At 38.5% G+C, this 11,985-nt stretch overlaps 1 protein-coding gene across 2 annotated transcripts in view; it reads right to left on the bottom strand.

Annotated features, from left to right (window-relative positions):
* Positions 1-11,985, bottom strand: part of Crebrf (CREB3 regulatory factor) — a 70,951-nt gene that overhangs the window by 21,262 nt on the left and 37,704 nt on the right. The window contains exons 3-5 of one of the 2 annotated variants that reach the window (XM_023705041.1): positions 11,115-11,240; positions 8,124-9,201; positions 6,940-6,975 (exon numbers count right to left, since the gene is read on the bottom strand). In XM_023705041.1, the coding sequence (XP_023560809.1) occupies positions 6,940-6,975; positions 8,124-9,201; positions 11,115-11,240 (1,240 nt within the window). The remainder of the gene's footprint in view (positions 1-6,939; positions 6,976-8,123; positions 9,202-11,114; positions 11,241-11,985) is intronic. The other variant, XM_004644837.2, reaches the window with a different exon arrangement.

The following is an 11,985-nucleotide window of genomic DNA, read 5'->3' on the forward strand; positions in this document are numbered from 1 at the left end:
ATAAATACATTCTGCTCCTTAAAAAAAAAAAAAAAAAAAAGAAGTGGTCGTATGATATACATTTGTCAAACTTCCACCAGAGTACTGCAAAGTAACTCATATAAGGATATATTACAAGAGGAGTAAACTTTGTGTGACACTTATACCTCAATAAACATAATTTTTTTAAAAAAGGATAAGGTAGGCATGGTGGCAGCATATGCCTGAAAAACAAGAGAACAAATGTGGCGAGCAGAATAGTTTCTACCCAATGGTAAAACACACTTTTTGTAGCATTGCTGGCATTTACAGTGTACTCATATGTTGTTTAACATCATGGTAAAATATCTGAGAAATGTATTATTCTAAGACTTCACTGCTGTCTGCACACAAACCTAGGCTGAGGTGTATATATTCTATATGTGGTTCATCATTAACTGGAATGTATGTAGAACACAACTATTGTGTTAAATCAGTGCATGTGTGGTACTTTAAAAGAATATGGCAAGCACTGTGACATGACTTAGGTTCTTGAACAATGATATACAAATGATACTACTTTTACTTTTATAGATTTAGTACAGGGTCTACAAGGTCTAGTAGTGATCCTCCTGTTTACAGCCTCCCAAGTACTGGGATTACAGGCATGCGTCACCACATCTCAGCGTGCCTTGGGAGAGGGGCCAGCACCGCAGGCCTGGGGATTGAACCCTCAGCCCCTGCAGCTGCCCAAGCAGGTGCTTTAATCCGCTGAGCTTTTTTTTTTTTTTTTTTTGTATTTTAGGGAAGGGTTCATAGGGTGTTCAGGGTCTCACTACCAGATGGACTCGTAGCGATCCTCCTGTTTACAGCCTCCCAGGAGCTGAGATTACAGGCATGCACCACTATGGCAGGATTGAACCCCCAGCCCCTGCATCTGCCTAAGAAAACCCTGCCTTAAATACAGAAAACAAAACAAAACAAAAAAAAAAAATCTCCTTCATTTCATGTACTCATATACTGTGCATCATTGGACTTCTAAGAACCTGGTGAGAAAGAAGTTAGTAATCCCATTTAAGCACATGAGCATATTCACCATGGGATGACATGGTCTGAAAGAGCTGGTACTGAATCAAGCAATGGTGACTCAAATGGACTTCCCACTTTTCTAGTCTCTACTTTCTTCAATGGCCTGACTGGATTTTACTCATGTATTTGCCATGTTAAGCTCAAAGACTCAGGAAAATCTGCATTTCTTTTGTCTCACCCAATTTAATTACTAGTTTTATTTACTTACCTATGTCTTTTGCCAAGTAGGAACAGTTTTCTATCAATATTTTCTAGGTGCATACACCATAAATTTACCATCTGTCTCTCTGTCTCCCTTTCTTCTCTGTGACCCCCTCATACACAAGTACACACACACACACACACACACACACACACACACACACAGAGGATTTGTTGCCTAAACCATCCATTATTCAGTATAGAGACTACAATGATTAAGTTAAATACAAAAAAAAATACACTATCAGATCACTGGCCTAATACTATTTATTTATTTAGCGGAACCAGGGATTGAACTCAGAGCCTTGCGCTTGTCAGGTAAGCACTTATTCTACTGAGCCATCTCCCCAGCCCCAGGCCTAATACTATTTAGGGTCATATTTTCCAAAGTATGTTTTAAGGAATACTATTATAAGATAAAGCTTCACAACCGAGAGAATTCTGTGGTCAAATAACATAAAAAACTCCGATCTGGCCAAGTATGGTGGCATACACCTCTAATCCCAGCCAGCAGGAGGCTGAGGCAGGAGGGTTACTGTGAGTTTGAGGGTAGCCTGGGTGACAAAGTTGAGTTCAAGGCCAACCTGAACAGCATAGCAAAACCCTGTCACAAGAAGCCAGAAATCCAGAAAGACAGAAAGCGAAAGAAAGAAAGAAAGAAAGAAAGAAAGAAAGAAAGAAAGAAAGAAAAAGAAAAGAAAAGAAAAGAGACTGACCCTGAATCCACCTCTTGACAAATAATATACATAAGCATGAAAGAATGAAATGGGTTGGGCGTGTAGCTTAGTAATTGACAGAGCACTTGCCTAGCAACCTGAGGTCCTGGGTTCAATCTCTGACACTGTGTGTGTAGGAAGGTTACCAGAAACCATCACTGTCAGTAAACCCATTTGTCTCTATACATCTAATATCCAACAGTACCTAACTCGAACACACTTAAAAACTTCATGATTTTGTTTAAGCCATTTCTCACTTGCCTCAGAATACTTTCCAGCAGCACTTCTAGCTGCAGTCCTTACCCTAAAATAACTCATGGATTATAGTCTGTTATGGTTTGTGTCTAGTTGTCCCCACAAAGCCTCATGCAGTCATGGGGCAGGGACTTTTAGAGTTTGAGATTAACTCATGATCCACTAGGATTATGGGTGTGGCTGTTCATCCAGCCTAGGGTGGATAACCTAAACGTAACAGAAGAGAGACAGACAGACAGACTTCCTCTCTGTTGCCGTTGTTGCTGCTATTCCTCCCTTGGCTTCTCTTGCTCTTTGCCACCACCATGAACTGATGTTCTCTGCCTTGTGCCACTCTGCCTTGGAGCCAGCCAACTATAGACTGAAACCTCCAGTAACTGTGAGGTGAATGAACCTTTCCTTCCTTCACTTTGGATGTCGGTTATTTGTCCCAACAAGGACAGAAGAATAAGTGAGACACTGCCCTAACTTCATCTCAAAGTTTACCATGAAATACCTTGCTTTTATTATCATTTTCACATTTATTATTTCCACATTGTCCTGCTACATCAATAGTCTTTGAGAACAAATGACAACATTCTATTTATGTATCATTCCCATCTTAGCAGTGGTATTTCCATTTATAAAATATAATCATTCTTTTTTTTTGGGAGCTAAGGGGTATCAAACTCAGGACCATGTGCTTGCCAGGAAGGCACGATGGTGCTAAGTTATCTCCCCAGCCCAATATCATCATTCTTGATTGCTGAACATTAAATGCTGGCAGCAAGTTGCACTGTTTTTTTGTTTTTCATAAATGTAAATTAATGCACTATTTTCCACGGATTCTTTTCTTCCTTTTTTTGTTTCATATTTCAGTATAATGATGAATCTCATTTTTTTTTCTTTTTTCTTTTTTCTTTTTTTTTGGTGGAACCGGGGATTGAACTCAGGCCCTTGAGCTTGCCAGGCAAGCAGTTATTCTCTTGAGCTATCTCTCCAGCCCCTCATTTCTTTCTGATATGATTACCAAAAGAAGGTCAAAAAGGTCATTTACTGTCTAAAATTCCCATCACTGGTTATTACAGACTACTGCTATTAAACTGGTAAAGTCAACTGTGAAAAGGCTTAGTGGGGATTACAAATAAACTCACTCTAGGGGCCCAACTGTTGGTCTTAGAACCATGCAATCTCACAACCCCAAACAGTCATACCTTGTCTACAAAATAGGCTCTATTAAAATTTGGCAGTCTCTCCAGAAATGGGGACTGAAACTCTATTTTGCACCTTTCCTGGAACTCCATAGTCTCATGAACTCTTGTAGTCATCTGCCAAGAAACAGCATCAAGGGAGCCAGTCATCATAAAAGAGCCCTTGTAAACCACCAGCTACAAATTAAACCAATCACCCACTCTAAAACCAGCACTCTGAAAGATCTAGCCTTCCTTTTTGATTCAAAGATTTTGTGTCAGTTTTCTGACCAATAACTTACTTTTGCATCCCTGCAATTGATTGTTTAGTTCTTCCTTTCAAGAAAAAGGAAAATTTTCATTAGTAAATGTGGGTAAAGCCCAAATAATAAAGTTGTGTTAATTTTACGGTTAAAGCATTAACATCAACATCTGTGAGTTGTCCAAGTAATAATAACCAAAAGCATTGTACTTCAAGTCATTTGGAAGTGAATAAATTTAAATGCCATCCAAACAGTCAACATTATGAAATAGGCCCAAAAAGAGAATTTGATCCTGTTAAGTGCCAGCTAATATTAACACCACTGGCTAGTTGCTAAAGAACCAGAGTTATTCTGAGATATGTGGGAGGAGGATGTGGCCTGACAGGACAAGGCCAACTATGAAATTTATTCCTTTTCCCTATATAAGTCAAAAGGCGCGCGGGGGGGGGGGGGACCTACGGAAATAGGGGTCAATTCACCATGTGACTACTCTTCATGGACCTCCTCATCTTGTAACACATTTATCCAGATAGAACCAAGTGAAAAGATCAAGGATGAATTTTAAGTGAAGTTAAAACTCATAGAAAGGGCCAGGCAGCTGCAGTACTTGAGAGGCTAAGGCAGGGGAACTGCAAATGCAAGGCTACCCTGGGATAGAGAGTAGGTTTGCCACCCATTTACATCAGGGCTCTAATTCACATGTCTTGCTTCCATGTGAATTAGGAAGCTTCTAGGCAACTTGAACCAACTGGTGGTACATGCATGATTGTTCTATTTTATTAATTTTATCAGTAAAAATACTACTAATAATATGATTAGATAGATTTGTAGTACAAACTATACCAATGATACAAGCTGCCTGAGGAACAGTGATGCATATACTAAACCACCAGTGGTTCCAATCAGCCGGAACATGTTAAAGGCCAAGCTTGAGTAAACAGAAAAACCCTGAAAAAAGACAAAATAGAGTTTAAAAAAAAAAAAAGATCAGCCCCAAGCGCCAAGATACTTCTGGGGATGCAGGAGGCAATGCCACAGAACTAGGCTCTAAGTCCCAGAATGGCCTCTATGGAACCAGGACCTATACCCATTCTGTGTCAGGCTGGGTACTATGAACTCATATTTCAGACTGGTACCCATGAACCCAGGCACCAGGCCACCTCCTGTGGTCCTAGGCATCAAGTTCTACTGCCCAATGACTCAGGCAAAAGGCCAGGGCACTCCATGTCTATAGCAGCAAGCTTGCATATGGACCCCACCAGCTAGCTTTCTATCAGTCTCTGAATAGAATTATTGAAGGGCTTTCCATGGCAAAGTCAGTAAAGACTAGATGAGATATGTAGATTTTTAAAGAACAAAAATAAAACACTAGTAACTGACCTAAAAATAAATGGGAATCTAAGAAATGCCTGACATACTATTAAAAATAGTACTGTCGGGGCTGGGGAGATGGCTCAGTAGAATAAGCGCTTCCTTGGCAAGTGCAAGGGCTTGAGTTCAATCCCCAGTTCTGCAAAAAAAAAAAAAGTCCTGTCAAAATTCAGTGAATTATAAAAAACACAGGTAACTAAACCAAAATATGGAAAATAATACATGAACAAAATGAGTAATTCAACAAAGAGACACCATAAAAAAGAAACAAGTGGAAGTGTTACAGCTGAAAAAGTTAATTAAAACTGAAAAATTCCAAATCTTCAATAGAAGCAGACTTGATCAAACAGAAATGAATCAGCAAACTCAGACGACAGGTTATTTGCAATTATTCAATTAGAGAAACAAGAAATAAAAATTAAAAAGACTGAAGAAAGGTGACAGGACTTAAGGGATACCATCAAGTGAAACAATATAGAAATTCCAGATGAAACAGAAAAAGAGTAAGGGGTAGAACGTTCATTTAAAAAAATGATCAACTGGAAAAGAAAACAAGCATCCAAATTTGTGAAACTCAAAGGAATCTTAAGTATCTTAAATATAAACAGAGTTTCACAACATAGTTCAGGTTAGCCTTGCCTGGGCTCAAACTCACAGCAATCCTGCCTCACTCTCCAAAGTGCTAAGATTACAGATTTGTGCCACCACAATAGGCTGACGAGAATTTACAAAATGGTTGAACAGTATGGACTTTTCTTGCTTTAGTGATGGTGGGATTTGTACCAGCTTATAATTTCCTATCTTTTCTTTGTCTCTTCTTCCTCTGTCCTTCTAAACTAATCCTAAATCGGAGTCAACTTAATAAGACTGGCTGAGCAAAGGAGCATGCACTTGTAGTCCCAGGCAAAAAGGATCATTTGGGGTCGGGAAGATAGCTCAGCGGCATAAGCACCTGCCTGGCAAGTGCAAGGTCCCAATACATCTCTTGTACTGCAAATAAATAAATAAATAAATAAACAAATAAATAAATAAATAAGGATCATTTGAATCCCCAAGTTCAAGGCCAGTACACACAATAGACACCACTATAAAACAGACACACACTCTCTCTCAACTGATGTACCAGATTTTAAGGACTACACAGATGGCATTATTACCTTCTCAGTGAGGGAGCTATAAAACCTTCCCTTTTTGCCAAGACAAGTTTTCTTTAAAGCTTTCAATGCAGTACGCCAACATAAAAACTTTCCTAAAAGTAGAAAAGATAACTGCTCTATCTAAATTCTAGAGTACTTCAGTAAACCAAAGGAAAGGGCATATTCCCTTTTTATCTTTTACTTAAAATTCCATCCAAATCAAGGAACTTATTTCTATCAATTGCATGTATTAAAAGATTCAACCAAGGGCCAGGGAGAGGGCTTAGTAGAATAAGCGCTTCCCCGGCAAGCACAAGGGCATGAGTTCAATCCCTGGTTCCGCAAAAAAAAAAAAAAAAAAAGATTTAACCAAAAGTAAAGTCTTCAAGTAAGATTAGCGATTCACTAGTTACAATATAGTTAGCATACCTTAAAAATCCTCCACAATATTAAATACCAGTATTAGACTCCCTGAAATTCTAGCAATCAAAACACAAAAAGGCTCTCTTTGAAGCCAGTACAATGGCACACACCTGTAATGCTAGCCTTCTATGAGACTTAGACAGGAGGATCCCAAGTTTGACCCCAGCCTGAGCAACTAAACAAGATCATGTATTAAAAATAAAAGGGCTATAAATATAATTCAATGGAAAGCCCAGGGCTCAAACTCTTAAGTATCACAAAGGAAGGGAAGGTGGGGTTCTTTTTGATAATTTATAAAGTTTATTTTAAAATAATCTACTGGGGGCCGGGGAGATGGCTCAGTAGAATAAATGCTTGCCTGGACAGCACAAGGGCCTGAGTTCAATCCCCAGTTCCGAAAAAAATAAATAAAATATAAAATAAAAAATTAAAATAAAAAAAAATAAAATAAATAAAATAAATAAAATAAAATAAAATAAAATAAAATAAATAAAATAAAATAAAATAAAATAAAATAAATAAAATAAATAAAATAAAATAAAATAAAATAAAATAAAATAAATAAAATAAAATAATCTACTGATAAAGAATTATTAGTATTAATACTATTTTTGAAGCAAGTAACTTTTGCTTAAATTCGAAGATCTTTACTTCTTTACATATTTTAAACTACAAGCCACTAGCAATGCCATTTTCATAAATAAACTATACCAGCCTACTAGTGGCAATAGCTCAAGTGCTGATGTGAACCAGTTTCCCACGGGTTTCATTTTTCTTTTGCCCTTTTACTTATGCACACTATATACAGTACTAGTAAATCAGAACCTCCTTCATGTTTATCATATTTTAGCATGTGTTTTCTTAAGAATGTAGAAATGAAATGCTGCACATATAAACAAAATGCTTGCTTTATATTATTCAACAAGTAGGCTTTTTTTTAGGAATGAATAATGTGAACCATCATCACTTGGTTCACCATCTTAGATACTCCTAATGGGCATGTGCATAAACAGGAATACATATTAAGAGAACACTTGTTGGACTTTTGCACAACCATTCAAGAGAGTGACCAATTAGGTCACAATGTAAGACAACAGCAAGCTCTCAGGGAGCTAACATATGAACTACCATAGGGGCAAAAGTGATCATTTTAGAGCTGTTTGAATAAAAAAAAAAAAAAAAAAAAAAAGAAAGAAAGAAAAGAAAAAAAAAAGCAATTATATATCCAAGTCAAGCTACTAACTCATCTAGCATCCTTCAAATAAAACAATGCAACCATTAAAACAAAACTTGCTATTTCTTTTTTTTTTTTTTAATTTTTTTTAAATTTATTTGTGTGTGTGTGGCCAGCTCAGCCCACCAGGGGGCGGGGTTGGCTGGCATATGGTGCTGAGGGATTGAACCGCGGTCCCTGTGCTTTGCTAAGCTTAGCTTGTTCTAAGTAGGTGCTTTAGACCACTGAGCCATCTCACCAGCCCCAAAACTTGCTATTTCAAAACAACAACAGGTCAGCTTAATAAGCATCCAAGTGTTATATAATACCTGGTTCGGAAAATGTGTCACTAATATCATCATCTTTGTCATCTTCATAATCCTCTTCTTCTTCTTCTTCCTCATTTTCAGAGAGTTCATGCTCACTGCCAAAGCCTTCATCATGGTCCTCATCATCAACATCCTCCTCATCTTCCTCATCGTCCTCAGGATTACCTTTGGTTGGCTGTTCACCCACGTTGTCAGAGACAAAAAGAGAATAATTGTGCTCTTCTTTTTTCTGGGATGAATCTGAGATCGACATGCTTGTAGAAAGGCTGCTACTCTCTCCTACAGCAACTGACCCAGGACCCTCCTGAGGTAGGGGGCTGAGTAATAGTTCCTGGGTTTCTTTGAAAGGCAAAGTGGGAGTGGTATGACCCTGAATAGGCTCCATTCCCTTTTTCTCTTGTCTCTTTGCTACAGCTCCACAGTAGTTCTCCTTCGCTGCATCTGTATGAGCCTGGCTCAGCAAGGGCCGGCTCTGTTGCACTGGGTTGACCTTTACTTTTGCCTTTTTTACATAGTCCTTACATTCAACATGAAAGTTCACCTTTTCATTATGAACAATGTTGGTCTTTACCATGATTTGTGTGCTTGAAGTGGGTTTACTTGCTTTTTGGACACAGTCTGACAAAGGAACCTCAGCCTGAAGAGTCTTTGAAGAACATACAGGGGCAGCTGCTCTACTTGTGATCTTTTTACTAGGGAATGAAGAGGGCAAGGGACTTTGTTTGACACTGAAAAGTGAATCAGGGTAATAGAGGGAATCAGAAACAGACTGAGAGTCCTCACTATTAAGCTGAGCCAAAGTTGGAGTTTTACTTATGACCTCTTCATCTTGGTAAGGGCTAGAAAAGTCATCAAGACCCAAGTAATCCACTTCTTTTGTTCCCCAGATGTCACAGCTGGTTAGTTTGGTGTACTTGGTTAAGTCTTCACAGTATGTGTCCCACTGTTCCCAGTTTGAGGTTAAAGTACCCTCATTATCCAGGACATCTGTGTAAGACTCCAGATTTTCAATGTCTTTGCAGTCCTCCAAAGAAAGTAAGTTGTCTCTAGGATTCTGCTGGTAATTCATCTCTCTATCCTAAGAAAAGTTTAAAAAAAGACAATCACTATATTTTAGGAAGCAAACATTTGCCTCCATCTTCACTTCCATACATTAAATTGATAAATCAGTACTCTACCTCTGGTGTGTTTTAAGATTAAGGCATGACACATCCATTTATTTGGCAAAAAAAAAAAAAAAAGGAGAATAATGTTCCTTGAGAAGTTTAAGTATGGCCCAAATATCAAGAGTGCTTATGCTTTATCATAAATATTCATGAAATTCATAGTTCTTGGTCCTAGGAGGATTTGGGGGTCTTCAGGAATAAACTTCTATTAAAGAGCAAATAAACTGGGTGTGATGAACATGCCTGTAATGCAAGCTACTTGGGAAACTGAAGCTAGAGGATCAGAAGTTCAAGGCCAACTTAGGCAACTTAGCAAGACATTATCTGAAAATAATTCTTAAAATTGGCTAGAACCAGGTACAGTGGTCTATGCCTGCAATCCCAGTGCTCAGTAAGCTGAGGCAGGAGTATCACAATGAGTATGAGGCCAGCCTGGGCTACACAGCAAGATCTGTCCCCAAAGCAAACAATAGCTGGACCTAGGTATGGTAGCACACACCTATAACTCCAGCACTTGGAAGGCTGAGGCAGAAGGTTATCAATTAAAATCAAGCCTAGTCTACATAGCTAGAACTTGTCTTAAAAAAGGGCAGTGGGGGGCCGGGGAGATGGCTCAGTGGAGTAAGTGCTTCCCTGGCAAGGACAAGGGCCTGAGTTCAATCCCCGGTTCCAAAAAAGAAAAAAAGGAAAGCAGTAAGGCTCAAGTTGCACTGGCTCGAACCCAGATACACCTGCCAAACAAGAAATGCCCTGAAGGCATGTTCAGGTCTCAAAAAAAGGGGGGGGGGCAGTGGGACTGGAGATATGGCTCAGGGGTAGAGAACTTGCTCTGAGTTTAATGTTAGTAGTACGTACACAAAAAGGCACCAAATAATAATGACACTTATGAGGCTGAGGCAGAAAGATTTCCTGTTACAGGCCAGTGTGGGCAACATGGTGAGACCCTTCTAAAAGAGAAAAAGCAGCAACTAATGAAGACCTTACACCTTTATCTTTTCTTCTGTATTTAGGACAGGGTCTACACTACATAGATCAGACGTGTAGTGATTCTCCTGTTTTCAGCCTCCCTAGTGCCAGTATTACAGGCATGTACCACCATGCTCAGTCTCCATCGTCATATCAGTGTGCCCCATGGGCGGGGCCAGCATGGCATGCCGGGGATCAAACCCTGGCCACTGCACTCTGCCTAAGCAAGTGCTTTAGTCCACTGAGCTATCAGGTTGGACCCTAACCTTACATTTTTATTATAAAAGGATATATTAAAAAAAAAAAAGGATGTATTTCTTAAGCAGGCACTTAGAGGCAAAGGAGAACTGGAACTCAGCTATATACTTGATTTTAGCCAAAAGGCCAAGAAGCAATGAAACTCAGCTATAGGATATCTTTTCTATGACCTTTTAATAATTCTTGGGTATAGGAAGTTAAAATATTCCTAATGGTTGAATAATTTTTCAAGCAGTGCCTCACTATTTAGTTCAGGCTGATCTTAAACTCATTATGTAACCCATGCTGGCCTCAAACTTGTAGCAATCCTCCTGCTTCAGCTTCTCAAGTGCTAGAATCACATTTGTACATCACCACACCAAGGTCAGCATTTAAAAAAAATTTTTTTCTTATGAAGAACTGGACTTGAAGATACTTAAGATAACCTTCATTCTTAGTATCTTTGATGTGTCTATATATCCTTCTAAAATTACGAGACCTATACTCCAAGAATCAAACCTGGCCCAAACCTTTTTTCTTTTCAAACATTTATAGACTGAAGAACTATACTAAATTTTTACCTCAAATCAATCAAAGCTAAAACCAAGAAAATGTTGCTTACCAGTTCGTACATGAAATCTGGATCAGAACTGTTTGCTAAGAGATCTGTGCTCATCAGAGTCTGTTCCGAAAAGGTGTGGCTTCGAAAGGCATCCCCAAAAGGCGGATCCATTCCGCTTACACTAGGCTACAACAGAGTGATTTTCATTTCAGAAAGTTGAAGACTACTTTAAGACCAATTTATAACATATGGGCCCCACATTTACTTCCACTAAGTAATTTATTTTCAGAAAATAATTCTGTATTTTTCTACTTTAAGAATTTCAACTACCATTAAACTATGGACTTAGAAGAGGAAAATATCTAACATGCATTAAAAACAGGAGTAGTAGCAACTGTTAAAAGTAGCCAATTTCCAAAAATTTTGAAGTTTAGTTAGCCACTAGAAAGAGCATATTGCATCTATTGAGTACTTTCATTTAGCTATGCAATACTTTTTCAAAACCTTTTCTAACACACTGTTTTGATTCCCACTTTAAGTACAAAATTTTTTGTCATTTCCTGCAGTCTGCAGAGGTCTCTGTACTTCTAACAGTGTTCAATGTTTTATTTCCCCAAAGAAACTGTAAGACAATTTAGTCATCTTTAGTCCAAAAGAAGATCAACAAAATAGCCTCCAAATCTCCTGAATGTGACCAAAAACCTGAGCATGACTACTATGGTCTTCATTTTGATCCTTGAAAATGATACAGTTCATTTTATAATGAATAATAAAAAAATAAGACTCAACTAGGCTGGCTGTGGTGGTGCGTAACAGTAATCCCAGCACAGGGGAGACTGAGGCAGGAGAACCACCCACAATGAGTTTGAGATCAGCCTGGGCTACAAAATGAGTTCAAGGCAGCCTGAACTGCAAAGCAAGACCCTTTTGT

Source organism: Octodon degus, unplaced genomic scaffold, assembly GCF_000260255.1.
Source record: "Octodon degus isolate 3935 unplaced genomic scaffold, OctDeg1.0 scaffold00212, whole genome shotgun sequence".
Lineage (NCBI taxonomy): Eukaryota > Metazoa > Chordata > Mammalia > Rodentia > Octodontidae > Octodon > Octodon degus.